The sequence below is a fragment of the Balaenoptera ricei genome, chromosome 13 (assembly GCF_028023285.1).
Source record: "Balaenoptera ricei isolate mBalRic1 chromosome 13, mBalRic1.hap2, whole genome shotgun sequence".
Lineage (NCBI taxonomy): Eukaryota > Metazoa > Chordata > Mammalia > Artiodactyla > Balaenopteridae > Balaenoptera > Balaenoptera ricei.
In genome coordinates, this window is record NC_082651.1 from 10,610,088 (window position 1) to 10,634,804 (window position 24,717).

The following is a 24,717-nucleotide window of genomic DNA, read 5'->3' on the forward strand; positions in this document are numbered from 1 at the left end:
CGACTGCAGAGTTCTCTGTCCTGTGGTTATATCGTGAGTGGGCTGCCCACCCCTTGCCCCCAAGTGCCCCTGACCTCTGTTGTCCCCTTTCCCAGCCACAGCAGGAGAGGAGTGTGCCATCTGCTTCCACCAGGCTGCCAATACCTGCCTCGTCCCCTGTGGCCACACACACTTCTGCAGCTGCTGTGCCTGGCGGGTCTTCAGGGACACGGCCAAATGCCCCGTGTGTCGCTGGGAGATTGAGGCGGTGGCCCCGGCTTGGGACCGTCCTGCTCTGGGCCCTGGTACAGGTGCACAGCTCTGAGCCCGGCCCCTGCCAAGGGACGAGGTGCAGCTCTGCCCTCTTTCTGGAGAAGAGTCAGAAAGCCTGGTTAGCAACAGGTGTGGCGGAGAGACAGAGTCAGGGCTGCAGTGGCTCTTCCCCCTCCTCAGCAGGAGGGGCCAGTGGACCAAGGAGGTGCCCCTTTCTGCCCACATCAGAACTACCTCCCTGGTGGGTGCCTGGCTGGAGAAAGTGGCTCAGCATGGGCCAGCGGGGTTCTCACCCCTCTGCCTAGCTCCAGGTTCATTTTTGCGTGCCAAGGCTTTTGGCTGGTCACCTGGTTCAGCCACCATGAACCTAGCAATCCCTGGTACACCGGAGTCCCAGGAACCCACATGTGTCAGTGAGAAGGGCCTTTGTGTAGAGACGGGGCAGCCTGATCCCTGGTTTTATGGCTAAGGAAGTTAAGGTACCTGCGCGTGTCTGGTGAAGCCCTGCCAACCCCGGGGTATTGAGGAGCCTGGACCAGATGCAGGGAGCATCTGGGTGGAATTTTGTTTATTTATTTATTTTTTTAAATTGAAGTATAGTTGTTATACGGTATTAATAAGTTATAGATGTACAATATAGAGATTCACAATTTTTAAATGTTATACTTCATTTATAGTTATTATAAAACTATTGGTTGTATTCCCCCTGTTGTACAGTATATCCTTGTAGCTTATTTTGTACCTAATAGTTTGTACCTCTTAATCCCCTACCCCTAAATTGCCCCTCCCTGTTCCCTCTCCCTACTGGTAACCACTAATTTGTTCTCTGTATCTGTGAGTTTGCTTTTTTGTTATATTAACTAATTTGTTATATTTTTTTAGATTCCATATATAAATGATATCATACAGTATTTGTCTTTCTCTGTCTGACTTATTTCACTTAGCATAATGTTCTCCAAGTACATCCATGTTGCTGCAAATGGCAAAATATAATTCCTTTTTATGGCCGAGTAGTATTCCATTGTATATGTATACCAAACTTCTTTATCCGTTCATCTGTTGATGGACACTTAGGTTGCTTCCATATCTTGACAATTGTAAATAAGGCTGCTGTGAACATTGGGGTGCATGTATCTTTTCAGTCTGTGTGTCTCTATATCTGAAATAAGTCTCTTGTAAGGCAGCACATATGGGTCTTGTTTTTGTATCCCTCAGCTACTCTATGTCTTTTGGTTGTAAATTTAGTCCATTTACATTTAAGGTAATTATCAATATGTGTTCTTATTGCCATTTTGTTAATTGTTTTGGGTTTGTTTTTGTAGGTCTTTTTTTTTTCCTTCTTGTTTTGTTCTCTTGATATTTGATGACTATCTTTAGTGTTATGTTTGGATTCCTTTTTCTTTTTTGTGTGTTTATCTGTTATAGATTTTTGGTTTGTGGTTACCATGAGTCCATACATACATACATATATATACATATATATATAGACACACACACACATACACATATATATGTATATATATGGTTGTTTCAAGTTGCTGATTTCTTAATTTGAAATACATTTTAGCAGATATAGAGAACAAACACCTTGGTGTATGGACACCAAGGAGGGGAAAGGGGAGGTGGGATGAATTGGGAGATTGGGATGGACATATATACACTAATATGTATAAAATAGATAACTAATGAGAACCTGCTGTATAGCACAGGTAACTCCACTTTGCTGTACAGTAGAAACTAACAAAGCATTGTAAAACAACTATACCCCAATTTAAAAAAAAAAGAAATGCATTTTAAAAACCCTGCATTTGTACTCTCTTCCCCTCACAATGACTGTTTTTGATGTTGTATTTTGCATATAATTATTTTGTGTATCCCTTAACTGCTTATGTGGATAGAGATGACTTTACTACTTTTGTCTTCTAACCTCCCTACTAGCTTTGTGTGTGGATGATTTCCTGCCTTTACTGTATGTTTGCCTTTACCAGTGAGCTTCCTCATTTCATAATTTTCTTGTTGCTAGTTGTGGCCTTTTCTTTTTAACCTAGAGAAGTTCCTTTAACATTTGTTGTAAAGCTGGTTTGGTGGTGTTGAACTCTTTTAGCTTTTGCTTGTCTGTAAAGCTTTTGATGTCTCCATTGAATCTGAACGAGAGCCTTGCTGGGTAGAGTACTCTTGGTTGTTGGTTTTTCTCTTTCATTACTTTAAGTATATCATGTCACTCCTTCTGGCCTGCAGAGTTTCTGTTGAAATATCAGCTGATAGCCTTATGGGATTTCCCTGTATGTTATTTGTTGCTTTTCCCTTGCTGCTTTTAATATTCTCTCTTTATCTTTAATTTTTGTCATTTTAATTACAATGTGTCTTGGTATGTTCGTCTTTGGGTTAATCCTGTATGGAACTCTCTGTGCGTCCTAGACTTGAGTGACTGTTTCCTTTCCCAGGTTAGGGAATTTTTCAGCTATTGTGTTTTCAAATATGTTTTCAGCCCCTTTCTCTCTTCTGCTTCTGGGGCCCATATAATGCAAATATTAGTGCATTTGGTGTTGTCCTAGAGGGCTCTTAAACTATCCTCATTTCTTTTCATTCTTTTTTCTTTTTTCTGTTCAGTGGCAGTGATTTCCAGTACTCTGTCTTCCAGCTCACTGATCTGTTCCTCTGTATCATTTGGTCTGCTGTTGATTCCTTCTAGGGTATTTTTCATTGCAGTTATTGTATTCTTTGTCTCGTTTGGTTCTTTATATTTTCTAACTCTTTGTTGAAAACCTCTAACTGCTTGTTCTGTGCATCCATTTTTCTCCCGAGTTTTTTGATCGTCTTTACGATTAATTGCTCCGAACTTTTTCTTCAGTAGATTGCCTGTCTCCATTTTACTTAGTTCTTCTTCTTGGGGTTTTATTTTGTTCCTTCGTCTGGAACATGTTCTTCTGGTGCCTCATTTTGTCTAAAGTGCTATTTGTATTTTTATGTATGTGGTAGGTTAGTTACATCTCTCGACCTTGGAGAAGTGGCCTCCTGTAGGAGACGTCCTGTGTGTCCCAGCAGTGGACCCCCCTCTCATCACCCAAGCTATATGTTTTAGGGGTTCCCCCTAAGAGGGCTGTGTGGGTCCTTCCATTGTGGTAGGCTATGTGAGCAGTCTGGTACAGGCTTGGTTGGCCCCTACCCCAGTTGGTTGCCAGGCCCTGCCTTGCTTGCATGCTGCTGGCTGCTGGTTAGCAAGGCTTGGTCATGAGGCAGCTGGCTGAGGAACCCCAGGGGGCCCTGGGGCTAGTGTTGGCTCACTGGTGGGCAGAGTTAGGGTCCAGAATACTCTGGGGTTGTTGCCTGCCCACTGGTGGATGAAGCCAGGTTCTAGGGTTGGTGCTAGACTACTGGCAGGCAGAGCTGGGTCCTGGAGTCTGGCTGCAGGGCCCAGGGATCCCAGAGCTGGTGTCGGATTGCTGGTGGGGTGAGGGGAAGGGCTGGTCCCTGACACAGTTGGGTATGGAGTCCAAGGTGTCCCAAAGCTTGCGTTGGCCTGTTAGTGAGCCAAGATGGCAGCCACCAACAGCAGTGTTCACGCGGTAGAATGAGTGCCCCAAAATGTTTGCTGTCAGTGTCTAGGTCCCCAGGCTGAGCCACAGCCGCCCCCTGCCCCCACCTCTCCAGGAGACTCTCCAAGACCAGCAGGTAGGTCTGGCCCAGGCTCCTATCACATTACTGCTTCTGCCCTGGGTCCCAGTGTGTGTGGGATTTTGCATGCACCCTTTAAGAGTGAGGTCCCTATTTCCCCCCGTCCTTTGGGACTCCGGAAATTGAAGTTGGCCTTCAAAGCCAAATGCACTGGGGGCTTGTCTTCTCAGTGCCTGACCCTCAGGCTGGGGAGCTTGACATCAGGCTCAGAGCTCTCACTCCTGTGAGAGGAACCTCTGCAGTTCCTCTCCAGCTTGTGGGTTGCCCACCCAAGGGCATGGGACTTGATTATATGGTGAGTTCGCCCCTCCTACCCATCTCAGTATGGTTACTTCTTTATGTCTTTAGTTGTAGAAGATCTTTTCTGGTAGGTCTGGTCTTTTTCATCAATGGTTGTTCTGTATATAGTTGTGATTTTGGTGTGCTTGTGAGAGGAGATGAGCTCAGGGTCTTTCCATCTTGGCCGCTGTCCGCCTGGTAGAATGTTGACAGTCTGTATGGAAGCTGGGTCACTTTAACAAGTCCTCTGTAAAGGCAATCAGTAGTCACCTGCCCCGCCTTCCTTGCAGGACAGTTGTGAAGTCCCAGTGAGATCGTGCATCTGAAGATGAGTCAACGTATGAGAGTGCACTGTTACCATTGTGCTTATTTCCTTGCCAATTTCTGAGATATCAAAATAAAGTTTGTCTTTTATGAATGATTTTGTAATGTGTATGTCTGCTTTGTTGCAGTCAGTGGGAGTGAGTAGGGCTGGGGACTGGTCAGGATGCAGGGGCGTGGGGACATGCCTTCCTCTTCTCCACAGAGACATCCTGGGCTTGCAGTGGACTAGGCAGGGTCTGGGCCCTCAGGCCTGTGGACTCTATTTTGCTGAGCATGTGAAGGGGATAGTCCTACAGCTACAACCAGGCTCTGCCCTTGCCACCCTTGACTTGTGAGGACTTCCTAGAGGCTCTGGCTCTTGAGTGAAGGGAGGAGTTGACCTGGGGACCCCCTCCTCAGCTGGTGTTTGTGGCGGGGGATGGAGGAGGACAAGCCATACCTGTTACTTTGCTCTTGTTCCTGCTGCATGACTGGTGAGGGAGAGAGCTAATAGGGAGTTTGAACCTATTGTGCCCAAAATCATGATGATGGGCACCTCCGCAAACTGCGTCCCTGCACCGTGGCCAGCCAGAGGGTCAAGACTTTGGGTTAGGTGACCCAGAATAGCTTTCACTCTGGAGTGGGATCTCCTCTCTGCCACCCTTGAGTGTTCTAACCTTGGTCATGTGAGCCTCAGTTTCTTCATTTGTAAAGTGGAAAGAAGATAATTTTCTTTGCTGGTATGTTGTGAGGATAGTGAATATGAATGAAACTTGTAGCTTAGAGGAAGTACTCAAAATATGGCAGCTTCCTTTCCCTGGAAAAGACATCTCCCAGGAGAAGCAGCCAAGAGATCACTGGGCTGGCTGTCGGGGGTCTGGGGGGGTGGTCCCGGCGGCCCCCACATCACCGCAGTATTTTGGAATGATTCCTATGGATCCTAAGACAACTTTTTTCATCTTTTTTTAATCTTTTAAGTGTCTTTTTTTTTTTTTTAAACCCAAATACCTCCAAGGCGAGGGTAGCACTTTAATCCTACTTCCAGTGAATACCTCCTTATTAGTTAACACCTAGCGAAGCCTTTGAAATGATATAACCAGAGGGGGGACTTCTGGAGTGGTGGCATAAGGACTTCTGTAAAGCCATTTCTCCATAAAAGCAACAGAAATATTGGCAAGATTATAAAATTCAACTTTTCCAGAACTCTGGATATTAACCAAAGGCTAACAAGGTTTATCCAAGAGAATTTACTCAATTTCGGTAAGAGCAGTGGGGTTTGTGGTGGTTTAACCTGGCCTGCTCCCATCCTTCTAACCTCAGCTCCACAGTAGCCTTAAAACCCAGCAGCCTTGCAGCCACCAGAGGGGACAGGTTGTGTTGGGAACTCCTCAGAAAGCTCTGCCACCAGAGCGTCATCGCTGTTTGGCCTGTACTACACTTCCCTGGAAAGTCTTCATTTATAGGGTGTTGTCATGACTTAACCCAACTTGGAACCCTCTCCATGGGAAAAGCCCTATTCCCAGGGCATTTGTCAAACATCATCAGCTTCAGTTGTTTAACAATGCAGCTGCCTGAAACCGTGATACCACTTGAGACAGACAAGGGCAGCCAGGAATGTTTATCTCAGGCAGGCAGTGAGCCACAGTGTGTCTGACCATGGACAGGAGTAGTGGGGGGTTGATGTCTGGGTCAAAGAATTAAGGCAAAGCCCCAGATACTGACAGTTCCCTAAGGGAACAGAAGCCTCTGTATCCGGAAGGCCAATTTTTTTTTTTAAATAAAATTTATTTATTTGTTTATCTATTTATCTATCTATCTATCTTTGGCTGCGTTGGGTCTTCGTTGCTGTGCGCAGGCTTTCTCTACTTGCGGTGAGAGGGGGCTACTCTTCGTTGCTGTGCCTGGGCTTCTCATTGTGGTGGCTTCTCTTGTCGTGGAGCACAGGCTCTACGTGCGCAGGCTTCAGTAGTTGTGGCTCACGGGCTTCAGTAGTTGTGGCTCACGGACTCTAGAGCACAGGCTCAGTAGTTGTGGTGCACGGACTTAGTTGCTCCGCGGCATGTGGGATCTTCCCGGACCAGGGCTCGAACCTGTGTCTCCTGCATTGGCAGATGGATTCTTAACCACTGCGCCACCAGGGAAGCCCCAGAAAGCTAATTGTTGACTCATTTTGTCCAGCAGCACATACATTCCATTTCTCATTATCACTTTAGGCAGATGCAGTGTAATTCACAGCTGAATATTCTATTTGCAAGCAAGGCACCCAGGCTAACCAGGCATCTCAGTTCCAGGGGAGATGACACCCAAGAAAAGCCAAGTATTTGAGGAAAGCTAGCATCATGGGGGAAAAGGCATCCAACTCAACAAAAAGAGGACTTCATACCTGAAAAAAAATATACAGTTAATAGAGCAGACAGACCTGGGCTTTAGGACAAATATAATTAGATGCAAAAAGATATTGCATCAAAAAATCTAGGTACCTTGGAAACAGAAAACTAAATCATTGAAATAAAAACTTATTAGATGGACTGAACAGCAGAAAGATTATAGCTGAAAAATAATTCATGATCTGGAAGCAAACAGAATGGACTGCAAAGTTACAAAGAGATGAAATATATGAAATAAAAGAGAATAGATGCAGAAGTTCAAATATCCAGAATTTCAGGAGAAAATAGAGAAAATGGAGGAAAGAGAATACTCAAAGAAAGAAAAAAGGAAAATTTATATTGAGGAAAGACATGACTCTTCATGCTGAGAAAGCATACTAGTTGCCAAACAGAATACATGAAAAAAAAAAAAAACCTTGACACATACTGATGAAATTTCAGAGCATTGGGGGTAAAGAGAAGACCCAAGGAGGAAAAAAATAGATCACATACAAAGAATGTGAATCAAATGGACAGTAGACTTTTCCTCAACCATACTGGATGCTGAAAGACAATGGAATAATATCTTCAAGGTTCAGAGAGATTTTTAATTTTATTAAGGTATAATTTACATACACTAAAACCTACAGATCTTAAGTCTTCATTTTGATGAGGGAATAATTTTGAAATTTAAAATTCTCCAAGCAACTACTCTCTCATTCAAGCATGAGAGAAAAATGAAATTTTCAGATATAAACTTGGTTTTTCACTCACCAATACTTTTATGAAAGAATTTTTAGAGAAATTGCTTCATAAGAAAAAACAAGAAAAGTTAACTTTTTATGATCAATGAAAGCACAAAAAGTTGAGTCTAAATAAGTGTTAGTCATTAAAAAAAAATCAGTAAAAATCTGGAGTGAAAACCACAGACAACATCATCTTGGATGGAGTGAGGGGAAGCAAAAGCATGCTAAGTTTCTTTTCTCACTAGGAAGAAATAATTATTAACAACAAAAATGAGAAAAATGTAAGTTGATATGTTGAAGAACATACAGAGTGTAGAAGACTACAAACAATATATAAATTCCAAATATTAAAATAATAGAACTCCAATTTCAACAATCCAACAAAAGACAGGATAGGAGATAAAAGAATAAAAAGTAAAGTAGATAGGTACAAGTCCAAACAGAGCAGTACTCACAGTAAATGTGAATGGGTTAAATTCACCTCTCAATTGACAAGGATTTTCAGTTTGGGCAAAGAAAAAAATATAAACTAAAAAAATACAATCCTGTTACATTCTATCTCTGAGAGGTGGACCTAAAACAAAATCCAAAAAGACTAAAAATAAAAGAAAAATATACCAAGCAAATATGAAGAACACACAAACACGTTGTGGCAGCCCATGATCAGGCTTGCCTTGGAGATCCCTCAAGGTAACATAAGTGGAAAATGCCTGGGCCTTGCAGCATAAGAGCAGATAGGAAGAGATTGCCCAGTGCTGACTCAGAAAGAGCCCAGGTATCAGGCTGGGGACTATGCTCCCTGATGGGCTGAAGTTCTGCTGTGTATGTAGTATTGATTGTTTTTGATACTGACGTGAGACCATGATTCTACACTTCTCATACATCTTACTCCATGTAAGATCATCAAACTTTGGGTGTATCTCTTGAGACATAAGAGATGTCATAAGAGATGTGGCAACCAAGAGCCACCTCCCCCCCGAATCAATATCCTATGTAAATCCTTTGATCTAGTTATTTGTAAACCAAAAGTAAAAGTTTCCTTAAACTAGGTCCAAGTCATTATTCTTGTTCATCATAAAAGACAGATTAGGCTCCTTGGTCTTAGCTTCTGCTCAGTTGTAGTTGTATTAGCATCAGACAAACTAGAATTTAAGGGAAAAAAAAGATTATAGGGGATAAAGAGGGAATTCAACTAGAGATTATCATACTGAGTAAAGTAAGTCAGAAAGAGAAAGACAAATACCATATGATATCACTTATATGTGGAATCTAAAATATGACACAAATGAACGTATCTACAAAACAGGGACTTCCCTGGGACTTCCCTGGGAAACAGGGACTTCCCTGGTGGTCTGGTGGTTAAGACTCCATGCTCCCAATGCAGGGGGCCCGGGTTTGATCCCCGGTCAGGGAACTAGATCCCTCATGCCGCAACTAAGACCCGGAGCAGCCAAATAAATAAATATTAACAGAAAGAAAGAAACAGAAACAGACTCATGGACATAGGGAACAGACTGGTGGTTGCCAAGGGGGAGGGGGTTGGGGGAGGGATGGAGTGGGAGGCAGAGGGTAGCAGATGTAAGCTTTTATATATAGAATGGATAAGCAGCAAGGTTCTACTGTAGAGCACAGAGAACTATATTCAATATCCTATGATAAACCATAATGTAAAAGAATATTTTAAAAAAAGGAATGTATATATATGTGTAACAATCACTCTGCTGTACAGCAGTAATTAACACAACATTGTAAATCAACTGTACGTCAATAAGAAAGTAAAAAATAAAAATAAATATGATTACAAAAAGAATTATTCATAATAGTGCCAAAGTGGAAAACAATCCAGATGTCCATCAACTGATGAATGGATAAACAAATGTGCCCTGTCCATACAATGGAATGTTATTTGACCATTAAAAAAAGGAATGAAGTGCTGATTCATGCTACAACATGGATGAACCTTGAAAACATACTAAGAGAGGGAAGCCAGTCCCAAATGGCCACATAATTGTATAATTCCATCCATATGAAATGTCCAGAATAGGCAAATCCATAGAGACAGAAAGTAGATTAGTACGGGTGCCAGGGGCTCGAGAGAGGGAGGAATAGGGAGTGACAACTAAGGGGTATGGGGGGACAAGGAAGATGTTTTAAAATTGATTTTGCTGATGGTTGGACAACTTTGTGAATATGCTAAAAACCACTGGACTGCACACTTTAAAGGGATGGATATTATGGTATGTGAATTATATCCAACTTAAAATTATGAAAAACTACACACCAAAATAGATGAATAAAGATGTGCTAGTGGAAGAAAAAGAAGGGAATATTATCCCTGGGAGCAGGAAAATCTTTAAAGAAGAAGCAACATTTAAACTGTTCTTACAGGGCTAATGGCTATTTTGAAGGCAGAGAGGAGGGGAAAGGGTATTCCACATAGCGGGCACAGCACATGCAAAGATGGACAAGTGCAGGACGGGTCCGGGGAATTATGAGGAGGTCACACTGGCCAAAGCAGAAGAAGCAGGAAGCCGCAGAGGCGTCCAAGGGGAAGGTGGGCTGGAGCCAGCCATTGAGAGCTCTGCCGGCCGTCGAGTGGCTGCAGGGGGTGCCTTTGAGGTCCAAGCTGGCTGCAGGAGGGCTAATCTGTCAGTGGGCCCGTCTCACCTCAGTCAAACACACTCTGCTTGTAAGGCACCTGAGGAGAGAAACAGGCCCCTGCTAAGTTTCACTTTCCTAGAAATCCAAGATTTCTAGGTTGTCATAAGAAGTCACTGGATCAAAGCAAACAGAGGTAGTGTATAATGAATCATTATCATGAGGATAATATAGAGCGAAAGGAAAGTAAAAGTGCAACCAAGGACTGTCAATATTTGCTTGGCTTAAGCAGGAAGCCAGCCTGGGCTGGACGAGGGACCTGCTAGGGGACTTTCCCAGAGACTGAGAAAAATTCCCTTGCTCAGGTGGCTTTCAGATGAAGCTTCCTGTTACACCGACTGGGGTGTGAGACGTCAGTCTGGGGAATAACAAGCCGTCCCTCCAGGGACTAGGACCACTGTGTCCTCTGTCCATCCCCCACCCCCTCACATGACCCCAGCACGCCACTGTCTTAAGTGCCCCCCCCAGCATTATTGCCTAATACCTGCTCCCCACCCCTACCCCCAACCCCCCCAACCCCACACAAGCAGAGGCTTCCTGCCTGCTGATAACCTGTTCAGGAAATTCCACTTGGAAGAAGTCCACGAGCAAAGGCTGAGGAGGGTAGTGGGATAATCCCTGAGCCGGTGGCAGAGTGAGGAGAACGAGGTGCTGTCTCGTTCCTCCATCGACCCGCACACCAGATCAGTGTCCTGTCTTCCAGCTGCCCAAGGAGGAGAAGGTAGGGGTTCCCTCATGAGCCTGGAAGTGATGACTTTGTGATCCTCTGGGTCAGCCAGCCTGTCCCTCTCAGGTCTGCATGAAGTAGGTAAGCCACAACACAGATGATAATGTCCCCATTTTATAGCTAGAAAGAGTGAGGCCCAGAGACTGTGTCTGACTTGCCCAAAGCCACTCAGCCTTTCCTGGTTTGTCAGGACTAGATCCCAAACCCCTGAATCCCAGCCGAGGGACTCCTCTGCCTCAAGCTGTACCATTTACGGTTTGACATAAATGCAGATCACCTAGTAATACCACCTCTTTATCCCCCCAAAGTTCCCCAAAAAAGGGGAACAATTTGCCCAGTCCCACCCACCAGCAGGCTAGCAGCCTCTACACAAGGCAGGGCCTGGCAGCCAACTGGGCTGGGAGCCAGCCTTGCATACCAGTGCACCCATAGTAGTCAGCCCACCACAACAGAAGGGGCCATGCACAGAGGGGGCACCCCTAGAGCATATAGCTCTGGTGACCAGAGGGAACTGTGCTGCAGGGTGCCATAGGACGTCTCCTATATAAGTCCACTCCTCCAAGATTGGGAAACATAACTCACCTACCTAATACATAGAAATAAAAACAGAGACTTAGGCAAAATGAGGCAACAGAGGAATATGTTCCAAGTGAAGGAACAAGATAAAATCCCAGAGAACTGAGCAAGGTGGAGACAGGCAATCTACCTGATAAAGAATTCAAAGCAATGATCATAAAGATGCTCAGTGAACTTGGGAGAAGAATGATGAACACAGTGAGAAGGTTAACAAAGAGTTAGAAATATAAAGAAGAACCAAACAGAGCTGAAGAATACAATAACTGAAATAAAAAATACACTGGGAGGAAAAAAAAATACACTGGAAGGAATCAACAGTAGATTAGATGATACAGAGGAACGGGTCAGTAAACTGGAAAACAGAATAGTGGAAATCACCCAAGCTGAAGAGAAAAAAGAAAAAATAATTTTTTTTTTGAAATGTAGATTTGTTTATTCGGTTGCACCAGGTCTTAGTTGCAGCAGGCATGCTCCTTAGTTGCGGCCAACAGGCTCCTTAGGTGTGACATGCGAACTCTTAGTTGCAACATGCATGTGGGATCTAGTTCCCTGACCAGGGATCGAACCTGGGCCCCCTGCATTGGGAGCATGGAGTCTTAGCCACTGTGCCACCCAGGAAGTCCTGAAAAGATAATTTTTTAAAATGAGGATAGTGGACTTCCCGGGTGGTGCAGTGGTTAAGAATCCGCCTGCCAATGCAGGGGACACGGGTTCTCACCCTGGTCTGGGAAGATCCCACATGCTACGGAGTGACTAAGCCCTTGTGCCACAACTACTGAGCCTGTACTCTAGAACCCGCGAGCCACAACCAGTGAAGCCCACGTGCCTAGAGCTTGTGCTCTGCAACAAGAGAAGCCACCGCAATGAGAAGCCTATGCACCACGACGAAGAGTAGCCCCTGCTTGCCACAAGTAGAGAAAGCCTGTGCACAGCAACGAGGACCCAACGCAGCCCAAAATAAATAAATAAATTTATTTTTTAAAAATGAAGATAGTTTAAGAGACCTCCTGGACAATATTAAGCATACTAATATTCACATTACAGGGGTCCCAGGAAGAGAAGAAAGAGAGAAAGGGGCAAAGGACGTAGTTGAAGAGAGAATAACTGAAAACTTCCCTAACCTGGGAAAGGAAACAGCCAGGTCCAGGAAGCACAGACAGTCCCAAACAAGATGAGCCAAAAAGAGGTCCACACCAAGACACATTGTAACTAAAATGGCAAAAATTTAAGATAAAGAGGGGATCTTAAAGCAGCAAGGGAAAAGCAACTACATGGGAGTGGCACAATATATTTAAAGTGATGAAAGGAAAAAAACCTACAAAAAAATATTCAGCAAGACTATCATTTAGATATGAAGAAGAGATAAAGTTTTACAGGGAAGCAAAAGCTAAAAGAATTCAGCACCACTTAACTGGCTTTACAAGAAATGTTAGACTTCTTTAAGCAGAAAAGAAAGACCACAACTAGAAATATGAAAATTATGAAAGGAAAAAGCTCTTTGGTAAAGGCAAATATACAATAAAAGTAGTTAGATCAACCACTTATAAAGCTAGTAGGAAGGTTCAAAGACAAAAGTAGTAAAATCATCTATATCTACAATAAGTAGTTAAGGATATACAAAACAAAAAGATGTAAAATATGTCAAAAATATTAAACATTTTAAAAAATAAAGTTTATTTTAAATTTTTAAGTAATTTTTATTTAAAATTTTAGGTAAGTAAAAATGTAGGGTTGTTAGAGTGCCTTCAAACTTAAGAGATCATCAATTTAAAATAATCATATCTATATACGTTGTATATAAACCTCATGGTAACCACAAGCCAAAAATCCATAATAGGTATACACACACAAAGAAGAGAAAGGAATGAAAACATAACACTAAAGATAGTCATCAAATATCAAGGTGTCAGGCCTGCATCACCTTTGAAGATTTTCCCCTCCTTCTCCAGCTCACTCCCCTTTACCCTTCCCCAGGCATTTCCCCCAATAAATGCCTCATATGTCTAACTATGTCTTGGCATCTGCTCCTGGGAGGACCTGATTACCACAGTGTCCATTAACAGGAGAATGGCTGAGTTGTGTTGTGGTCACACAGTGGATGAACTGGAGCTACGAGTGTCACCTAGACAAACCTCCAAAATATAATGTTGATTGGAAAAAGCACGTTGCAGTAGGATGTTTCAAATCAATCCCAGCTCCAGCCCACTAGCGGTTCTAAGCACTTTACAGGTGTTCATGTATATGATGCTCACACCAACATTCTGGAGGAGGGCCTATCATCGTCCCCGTTTTACAGGTGAGAAAACAGGTAAATCACGTCACTTCTCTTCACCTCGATTTCCTCATCTTAAAAAGAGGATGATGGTAATGCCTCCTTCACAGGATACTGTGAACAATCAACCAGCGTAAAACACTGAGTATTGTGCCTCCCATATAGTAAGCATCTACCATCACCATGCTTTTTATTTACTTTAATTCTATTTTTCTCTCTGGAGGACCACACCTCCCTTAGATATTTCATGGACATTGTCTTGGTATCTGCATCTCTCTTGTGGTTTTCCCTGGCTCTAAGGTCCTTCAGGCCAACAAAAGCTGGCAGAGGTAATTAGAAGAAATTGGGTGTCTGGGAAGGGCATGATATAGTCATGAATTCTGCACGGAATCCATGTCAGGGGCATCAGTCCTCTGGAAGGAAATAAGGGGGAAAAGCTTGTTTGTGTGCTTTCAGGGGAGGTGAGGCAGCCAGGTGGGCTGAGGACCACCTGTGCCTGCCCTCGAGGTTGGGAGCCAACAGGAGGAAAGAAATGGGAGTACAGCCCCTGTTGTGCTGCTGGCACCATGCCAGTCCCTTTCCACAGTGCTCTCATTACATCCTTGCAATCATCTCCTTTTCTGGAGCAGAGCAAAGGTCACTGGAAGAGGAGGAGCCACTACAGAACTTAGGTCTGTCTGGCTCCAAATGAAGTTTTGATTCCTGCCCAGTGGCTGGAACCAGGCCATCTCACTTTGAAGCTTGACCTGGGGACATTCAAAGCATGGCCCCTTATGATCTAATCTCCTGTATTGAATAGAAGGACAAACCAGAAGGCAGTCTTCTGGAAAACAGTAAGTCAGGCCATTTCTATAAGGTTTCCTGGGTGTGTTTGTTCACTCCAGACTTGCATAATTTTAGGACAGCTATTTTAAGAATAAAAACTCCATTTGCCTTATGTCCTTATCTCTAGGAATTTCCAGATTCTATCTTGATCAAGTTCTGATGAAATATAAACAAAGACTAGGTGGAAGCTCAGTGGGGAAGTAGAATAGATACTTTATCCTAAATGAAAAAATGCACATCTGTATTTTGTGCAATATCTGTATGATTTCCCTCAGGTAACCCTATTTTTACTTCACACCTACTCTGAAGCAGGATTTGTCGCTTTTTTTTTTTTTTTTGGCCACACCACGTGGCATGTGGGATCTTAGTTCTCCAACCCGGGATTGAACCCGCACCCCCTGCATTGGAAATGTGCAGTTTTAACCACTGGACTGCCAGGGAAGTCCAGGATTTGTCACTTTTTGAGATTTTTCCAGGAGAAAATCTACCCCCAAAGCATTGGTGAGAGATGCCAATTTGATTGAAGATGCCAGAGCATATCAAGGAGTGAATGAACTGAATGATAATAAAACTACTACTCAAAATTTGTGGGCTATAGCTAAAGCTGTATATAGAGGGAAAGTCATAACTTTATATTACATTCACCTGGAAGCAAGAAAGTTTAAAACTAAATGAGGGACTTCCCTGGTGGCGCAGTGGTTAGGAATCTGCCTGCCAATGCAGGGGACACGTGTTCAATTCCTGGTCTGGGAAGATCCCACATGCCACGGAGCAACTAAGCCCATGCACCACAACTACTGAGCCTGTGCTCTAGAGCTGGTGCACCACAACTACTGAGCCCGCATGCTGCAGCTACTGAAGCCTGCGCACCTAGAGCCCATGCTTCACAACAAGAGAAGCCACTGCAATGAGAAGCCTGCGCACGGCAATGAAGAGTAGCCCCCACTCGCCACAACTAGAGAAAGCCTGCGTGCAGCAACGAAGACCCAACGAGGCCAAAAATTTTTTTTAAATTAAAAAAAAAACTAAATGAGCTAAACATTCAATTCAAAAATTTGGAAAAGAGCGTCAAAGCATACCAAAGAGAAGGTTAATAAAAATATAAAGCTGATTCTTTGGAATAACTAATAATATCTTTGGCAAAACTATCAAGAAAAACAGAAGATGCAGATAAAGAAAGAAAAGGGGAAATAGCAAGACATACAATAGATATGTGAAAAACAATAAAAGACTAATATGAATAACTTTACACTATAAGCTAGATAAAATGAGTATAATTTTAGAAAAAAATATAAAAATTGAGGAAGTGACACAAGAAGAAATAGAGAACCAGAATAGGACAGTGTCTTTTTAAAATAGAAATATTAAACAAAGATGCCCTTTCCAAAAAAGGCCCAGTTGATTTTACTGTTGAGTGCTTCTCAAATTTCAAGAAACAGTAAAATCTTCTTATAAAAGTAGTTCTGGAAAATACAAAAATAGCCAAGCCTCCCCAGTTAGTTTTATGAGGCTAATGTTGATTCCAAAACTAAATAGGATGAGATAAGAAAATTATGTGATTATTTCACTTAAAAATATAAATGTAGGGACTTCCTTGGTGATCCAGTGGTAGAGAATCCGCCTTCCAATGCAGGGGACATGTGTTCCATCCCTGGTCAGGGAACTAAGATCCCACATGCTGTGGGGCAACTAAGCCCACGCACCACAACTACAGAGCTTGCGCACCTCAACTAGAGAGCCTGCGTGCCGCAAACTACAGAGCCCACGTGCCCTGGAGCCTGCACGCCACAACTAGAGAAGAGAAAACCTGCACGCCACAGCTATAGAGAAGCCACCACGCCACAGCAAAGAGCCCGCGCATTGCAACTAAGACCTGACGTAGCCAAAATAAATAAATAAACAAATAAATAAACAATAAATACATCTTTTAAAAAAGTAAATGTAAAAATAAAAAATAAAATATTATCTAACTGAATCCAACAGTGCATGTTTTAAAAGATTCATGATAATCCAGTAGGTTTATCCCAGAAATACAAAGATGGTTCAGTGTCAGAAAATCTACTCATGTAATTCACCACATTACTCAACTAAAATAGGAGATACGATTATCTCAATGTAGAAAAAATCATTTAATAAAGTTCAACACAATTTATGATTAAAAATTCTGAGCAAACTAGGACTAAAAAAGGAACTTCCTAAACTTGGTAAAGATTATAATATTAAAATTTATAGCATATAATATACTTAATAGAGAAATTTTACATGGATTTTCTCGAGGCTCAGAAACAATTTTGATCAAAAGCATTAAGAAGAGAAAAATAAATAGAATTGGTAAGAATTAGAAGATCAGAGAATCAACTATCATAATTTGTAAATGATATGACATCTCCCTAGAGAAACAAAATCAACAAACTTAGAACAATTAAGAATCTTTACCAACTAGTAAGGATCTTGCTGGATTCAAGATCAACCTGTGCTGGCAATTGCCAACTAAAATATAGGATACAGTTTTTAATATTGACAAAACCATAAAGTATCAGGGAATTAACCAAGAGATCTGTATAGAAAATACTTTAAAACTTTAATAAAAGATATAATAAGGATGATCTAAAAAATCCTGAATGGGAAGTTTAATAATTATAAAAATATTGATTCTCAGAAATTAATCTATAAATTCAGTACAATCCAATACAACTTCCTGTTGAATTTTTTTTTAAATTGAGAAATTAACTATACTGGATTAAATAGTGTCCCATCAAAATGCATGTTGCCTGGAATGTGACCTTATTAGGAAAAAAGTTCTTTGCAGATGTAATTAGTAAAGCTGAGGTCATACTGGATTAGCATAGGCCCTAAATCCAATCACTGGTGTCTCTATGAGGGCCATGTGAAGATGGCCGCAGAGATTGGAGTGATGCAGCTACAAGCCAAGGAATGCGGACTAGCGACAGCCACAGAAGCTGGAGGAGGCAAAGAAAGAGTCTTCCTTGTAGCCTTTGATTCCAAGCGTGGCCTTGCTGACACCTTGATTTCAGACTCCTGGCCTCCAGGAGAGAATAAATCTATAGGAGAATAAATTTCTGTTGGTTTAAGCCACCATGTTTGTGGTACTTTTATTACAGCAGCCCTAGGAAATGAATGCACTAACTCTGAAATTTATCTAGAAGACTAAAGATCCACAAGCAGTTAAAATGTCCTACCAGATAGTAAGATACACAACTAAAAAGTTTGGTGCTGGAATAAGTACAGTCGAACAGAACATGAAACAGAATAGACAGAATAGAAATATTAGAGACAGACCTATGCATAAATGAGGATTTAGTATATAAAAAGGGGAAAGAAATGATTGTCTAGTATTTGATGTTAAAAAATTGACTCAGGGGACTTCCCTGGTGGTCCAGTGGATAAGACTCTGCACTCCCAATGCAGGGGGCATGGGTTCAATCCCTGGTTGGGGAACTAAGATCCTGCATGCCGCAGGGCGTGGCAAATAAATAAATAACAGTGGCTATGTAAATCAACCATACTTCAATTTAAAAAAAACTTTTTTTAATTGACTCAGTATAGGAAAAAAATAAAACTGAATCCCTACCTAAAGCCATATTAAAAAGTTGTACTCCTGATGAAATAAAGACCTAAAACCATAAACTAATAGAAGAAGATGTAAGAGAATATCTTTTGTGACTTAGGTATGGAAGGACTTAAAATATCAAAAGCAGAAATTATAAGGGAAAAAACTAATTTTTGGTCACGTCAGATTTAAAGATTTCTGTTCAACAAAGGACTCTGTGGACAAATTTTAAAGATTGGTGCAAACTGGGGAAAGATATTTGCAATTTCTAGGGCCTACTATCTACAACGTTAGTCTAGAATAGCACTGTCCAATAGAACTCTCCGCAATGAAGCAAGTGTTCCATACCTGCTCTGTCCACTAGGGCAACCACTAGCCACATGTGCCTGTTGAGCACTTGAATTGTGGCTAGAGTGAACCAGGAACTGAATTTTTAAATTTTCTTGAGTTTTAATGAATTTAATCTTAAATAGTCACATTTGCCTAGTGATTACCCTATTGGATGGTACAGGTCTAGAGTATACAAGCAACTCCTACACATCATCAAGAAGAAGATAGGAACGGCAACCGAAAAATAGGCAAAGGTTATATCCAGTTATCCAAGAGTAAACCCCCGAGGCTAGTAAACATAAGAAGGGGTGCTTAGACTCATTAGTAATCAGAAAAAGGCAAATCAAAACAGCAATGAGGAAATTAGACCTACAAACTGGCAAAAATCAGCTGGATAATGCAGTCTTTGTTGGAGTTTTGGGGGGTAGGAACTCTCAGGCATTGCTGGGCGCGTGTGAAGAGGGCGTGTAGACAGACACCACCATTCAGGAGTCCATCTGGCAGTACTTGGTCAAAGTAAATATTGATATATGTGTACTGTACAATCCAGCAGTTCTGCTCCTGAGTAACTATTCCAGAGTTATTCCCAATCTGGTCCTTAGAGAGATATGTAAGAATGTTCACTGTAGCCAGGGCCAGCTCCATGGGTGTGCTCTCTGTCGCCATCTTGAAATTCTCAATGATTTTTGATCGAGGGGCCTTGCATTTCATTTTGCACTGGGTCCTGCCAACGATGTTGCTAGTCCTGACTGTAGCATTATTTGTGGTGGTTAGAAGTTGCCAATTTGGAAGAGTGAAGGATAAAATGTGGTGGGGTAGGGACTTCCTTGGTGGTCCAGTGGTTAAGAATCCGCCTTCCAATGCAGGGGACACAGGTTCGATCCCTGGTGAGGGAACTAAGATCCCACATGCTGTGGGGCAACTAAGCCTGCGTGCTCTAGAGCCCACACACCACAACTAGAGAGAAGCCCGCGGGCTCTTCGCGCTGCACCGAAGAGCCCGCACTGCAACAAAAGATCCTGCATGCCGCAGTGAAGATCCCGCGTGCTGCAACTAAGACCTGATGCAGCCAAATAAATAAATAAATACTTTTTAAAAAAATGTGGTGGGGTATGGGGCTTCCCTGGTGGCGAAGTGGTTGAGAATCTGCCTGCCAATGCAGGGGACGCGGGTTCGAGCCCTGGTCTGGGAGGATCCCACATGCCGCGGAGCAACTAAGCCCGTGGGAGCAACTAAGCCCGTGTGCCACAGCTACTGAGCCCGCACGCTTAGAGCCCGTGCTCTGCAACAAGAGAAGCCACCGCAATGAGAAGCCCGTGCACCGCAACGAAGAGTAGCCCCCGCTCGCTGCAACTAGAGAAAACCCACGTGCAAAAATGAAGACCCAATGCAGCCAAAAAATAAATAAATAAAGTTAAAAAAAAAAAAAAGAAATAGGTTTCTTATTATTCTCTTATCTAATGTAACCTTTAACCCAAGAGAGTAATTTCAGTGTGTTTGCAATGTAGGTTTGTTATAGGAAATGGCACTGGTTAATATGTTATAGGTAATTGTGTTTTTATTTCAGAGTTAAACTATGTTATAGTTCATAAGACAGGTTTCTACCACTGTTTGGAAGTAGAGTGTTCCTGTGAAATCTTTCATAAGCCAAAAAGGTGTAAAGTGAAGAAGCCTTAAGACTCATCATGCCAACGGATACTTAAAATAAATCGAGATAAAACACAGGTGCTCACAGACACAGTTCAGAGCTATGCCAGCTTGAAGCTGCGATGCTGAGGGTGGTTCCCAGGCAAGGAGCTTGGCGGAGCCTCTCTCGGTGCTCAGGGTGCCCCCCGTCTCTGTAACGGCTACTGCAGAACAAAAGCTGAACGCTATTTTCGATTTTCGCCTTTTTTTCCTAAAAGCAAAAACCCTGTTAGGATTTCTCTTGGTTAATGAAAACAGGCACTAACGTAGGTCTTCAGTAAAAGCCAGTCGGTGGAAAGCGAACTTTCAAAAAGTGAGGGATACATCACTGCTTTTGATATAATTAACCCAACCAATATAAAAACTGTGTAGAATCTCCAGGAATAGGAAAAGCATTTCTTCTTTGCAGAGGTTTATGCAAATTTTTAAAACAAATGATTTGACCCACAATGCAAAATCTCTTTCATGACACTATGAACATAAAATTCAAGGAGAAGGCAATACAAATGGCTTTTTTTTTTATTGTTAATACTTTTATTTAAATGGTCAATTATCTTTTTTATTGTGGTAAAATATACATATCATAAATTTTACCGTTTTAACTATTTTTAAGTGTACAGTTGGTAGCATTAAGTACATTCACATTGTTGTGCAACCATCAACGCTATCCATCTCCAGAACTTTTCCATCATCCGTAATTGAACAATAACATCCCCATTAAACAATAACTCCCATTCCCACCTCCTCCCAGCCCCCATCATTCTATTTTCTATCTCAATGAATTTGCCTGCCTACATATTTCATATAAGTGGGATTATATAGTATTCGTCCTTTTGTGTCTGGCTTATTTCATTTAGCATAATGTCCTCAAAGTTCATCCCTGTTGTAGCATGTATCGGAATTTCTTTCCTTTTTAAGGTTGGATAATATTTCATTGTATGTATAGGCCACAATTTGTTATCCATTCATCTGTCCATGGACACTTGGGTTGTTTCCACCTTTTGGCTATTGTGAATACTGCTAAGAACATTGGTACACAAATATCTGTTCAAGTCCCTGCTTTCAGTTCTTTTGGAAGTGGAATTGCTGGATCATATAGTAATCCCAAATGGCTTTAACATATGAAACAATACTCAACTCAAGAGAAAGGAGAATTAAAACTCTGAAGGAAGTAGCTTTCATGCATAAGACTGACAGAGGTCAGAAGGGTCGTTAACAGCCGTGCTGATGAAGGTGGGCCGGCATGGGGCGGGGTGGAGCTCACTTTTTCATCGTGTTCCCTCTTTGTTCCTTTCGGCTTATACTTCTTTGTGCACAGTTATGCCTATTCCCGCACTCGGTGGTGTTGACTTCAGCTGCCCGGCCAGAGTAAGAGGCGGGAGCAATTTGGTTCCAGGCCACCTCCCCAGATTCCTGGGCGCCCCACTGATGTGGGGGAAGGACTCCCACCAACCTGGCCTTGGTCCCTGCGGTGTCCTGGAGGCTGGAGGGAGCGCTTCCAGCTGGCACCTGCAGCCGGCATTGCAGACCTCCCTGCCGTCCTGCGCTGACTGCCCTGGGTGGGGAGGTCACAGTAGCCTGGGGCATAGGGAGCAGGCCCCTGTCCCCACTCCCAGTCTGGAGGGGCCCTGGGTTACCCCGTCCTCCTCTTCAAAGGCTGCTTGGGACTGGGAGGCCACCAGGGACCCCCCCTTCACAGCTTCAACACCACCCCCTGCCCGCAGGTCACCCTGTTTCTCCAGTAGCTCTGGGGGCGGCTTGGACAGTGCATCGATCAAGAGTATTTTTTTTTTTTCTTTTGGCCATGCCACGTGGGATGCGGGATCTTAGTTCCCCGACCAGGAATCAAACCCATGCCCCCTGCAGTGGAAACGCAGAGTCTTAACTGCTGGACCGCCAGGGAGGTCCCCAAATAACTCTATTTTAAAGCCCTGATGACACCACCATCTCGTCAAAGCTTTCCTCCTCTTTAATGGTTAATTTTTCTAACTCTGATGGACCCTCATTTATCAGTGGCTTTGTGTTGGTTCAGGCAGTTCCCCCATATCATTCTCACCCACTTCGTGACTTTCCAGCATCTTTTGTAGGATTTCCATTTCCGTTTTGCAGTCATTTGCGTTATTATTTTACAGCATTCCCTATCCAGTCATCAGCAAGAGACTGGCCATTAAAGCAACCTGGGTAGGGGGTCTGCACAGAGCCATCCATTGGGGTTCTCAGGAGGGGGTGATAGAGTGGTCAGATCATCGTTGAATGGCTTGGGCTTGATGGCTGTTGCTGCCCTACGCATCTTCATGACAGCAAGACTACAGATGGTGAGCACCAGGTTGGGACACTGACCATCCCTCTCCCTGCAGGAACCAGCACTTACCACGTTCCGTTAATAGCCCTGTTCTCAACCTTGGCTGCACATTAGAATGAACTGGGGAACTTTCAAACAATTCCCATGCCAGGGCCCCCACTGAGACGTTCTAACATAATCTGTCCGGAGTTGGGCCCAGGCCGAGGTATTTTTTAAAAGTGTTCCAGCTGGTTCTAAAGTACAGCCAAGGTTGAGAATCGAGTGACTGAGTGAGGAGGAGCTGGAGGACCACATGGCAGAGATCGACATTTTGGCCAGCAGCGACCACAGGCACATTGGCTGGCTGCCGGTTACCCTCTTCCTGGGAGGCTGTATTAGTCTGCTACGGTTGCCATAACAAATACCACAAGCTGAGGGGCTTAAATAAGAGACATTTATTTCCCCACAATTCTGGAAGCTGGAAGTCCTAGATCAAAGTGTCATCAGGGTTGGTTTTTTCGGAACCTCTCTCTTTGGCTTGTAGATGTCCGTCTTCTCCTCGGTCTTCCCTCCGTGTGTGTCTGTGTCCTAATTGCCTCTTCTTATAAGGACCCAGTCATACTGGATTAGGGCCCATTCGTATGACCTTGTTTCACCGTGATGACCTCTTTAAAGGCCCTGTCTCCAATACAGTCACACTCTGAGGTACTGGGGGTTGGGACTTCAACATAAGAATTGGGCAGGGGGCACACAGTGTAGCCAAGAACACAGAGTAAACCTGGGCGGGTCTGGGGCAGGCAAGGAGGAAGTTGTGCCCAGCCAGCGCAGCTCAGTGCATCTCCCACACCTTACCAGGATGGGGCTGTTTGTGGACTCAGAAAGCAGGTACTCAAACCGAGAGCCATTAGCATCCAGGTGTGTGCCCAGGGCTGTGTGTGATGGGGCAGGCTCAGCTGGCTTCCTCCCCGAGGGCTCCGGGAGGACAGGGCCTGGGAAGAAGTCTGTCCGTGTGGGCATGACCCACACAGGTGTGGGGGACCACTTCCAGGGGCTTCTGAGGAGGGTCTATGCTTGTCTCTGGGCCTTCTTGTTCCATTTCTTTTCTTTTTTTTGACCACACCACACGGCATGCGGCAATGTAGTTGTTCCCGGACCAAGGATCGAACCTGTGCCCCCTACAGTGGAAGTGTGGAGTCTTAACCACTGGACCGCCTGGGAAGTCCCCTCTTGTTCCTTTTCTACCTGCAGGGCCTGCTCCAGACCTCTGGCAGGTCCTTCCTGGTGGCAAGGCCTTCACTCAGTGCTCTCATACCACTGGCTAAGACTCAGGAACCAGAGGGAAGCCAAATGGAGCTCCTTTGTTTGATGGGAAAGGGTCTCGAGTGCCCCAAGCAGGGATGGGGGGAGGCGGTCAGAGCCTTATGCCACTGGCTCTCAAAGCACAGCAGACCTTGGAATTTCTGGAGGGTGTTTGTAAAAATGCAGAGTTCCAGGCCTCACCACCAGGGGTCTTCTCCATAGAAAGTGTGTTCCAGGAGGGTAAGGATTTTTTTTCTGTTTAATTTGTGGCTGACTCCTCAGCCCCAAGACAGTGCCTGGCATAGAAAGCAGTCAGGAATGATCTGTGGAATGATTTGGTAGGCCATGGCATGGCCTGCAAATCTGCATTTTTAAAGCTTCTCAGGTGTTTCTGTTGTACGGGGGCCTCCACCTACACTTTGAGTAACTGAGCCCCAGATTCTGCCTCTAGGAGCTGAGATGCTCCCTTAGTAACTATCCAGCTGGTGTTGTAGAGAGCTGGAAAGGAGGGAGGTTTAGAGAGCCCAAGTCCAAAGCAGAGCCTCCGAGTCTAGCCTGGCCAGCTATCAGCCGGGCTTCCTGTGTCCCAGCTCTGTATGTACCACACCTGGACATGCAACTTGTCAAAAAGAGGTAGTGTGTAGTCCTAAGAAAGAACAGAGCTGGAGGCATCACACGTCCTGATTTCAAACTATATTACAAAGCTATAGTAATCAAAACAGTATGGTACTGGCACAAAGTACCATGGATTTAAAAAATGTGAGATCGGTATAGATATATAGTTATATATAATAGAATATATTCAGTCATGAGAAAGGAGGACATCCTACTGTTTGTGACAACATGCATGGACCTTGAGGCATTATGCTGA

General features: G+C 43.5%; 1 protein-coding gene across 4 annotated transcripts in view; it reads left to right on the forward strand.

The window, feature by feature from the left end:
• The window catches only part of NEURL3 (neuralized E3 ubiquitin protein ligase 3), a 44,611-nt gene extending 24,738 nt beyond the window's left edge, over positions 1-19,873 (forward strand). For 2 of the 4 annotated variants that reach the window (XM_059942458.1, XM_059942459.1), the window contains one exon: positions 96-1,163. In XM_059942458.1, coding sequence (XP_059798441.1) covers positions 96-557 — 462 coding nt within the window. In that variant the 3' untranslated portion in view covers positions 558-1,163. Of the gene's footprint in view, positions 1-95; positions 1,164-19,742 lie in introns of those variants that run through there. The other 2 variants (XM_059942461.1, XM_059942460.1) reach the window with 2 other exon arrangements.
• The last annotated feature ends 4,844 nt before the right edge of the window (positions 19,874-24,717 follow it).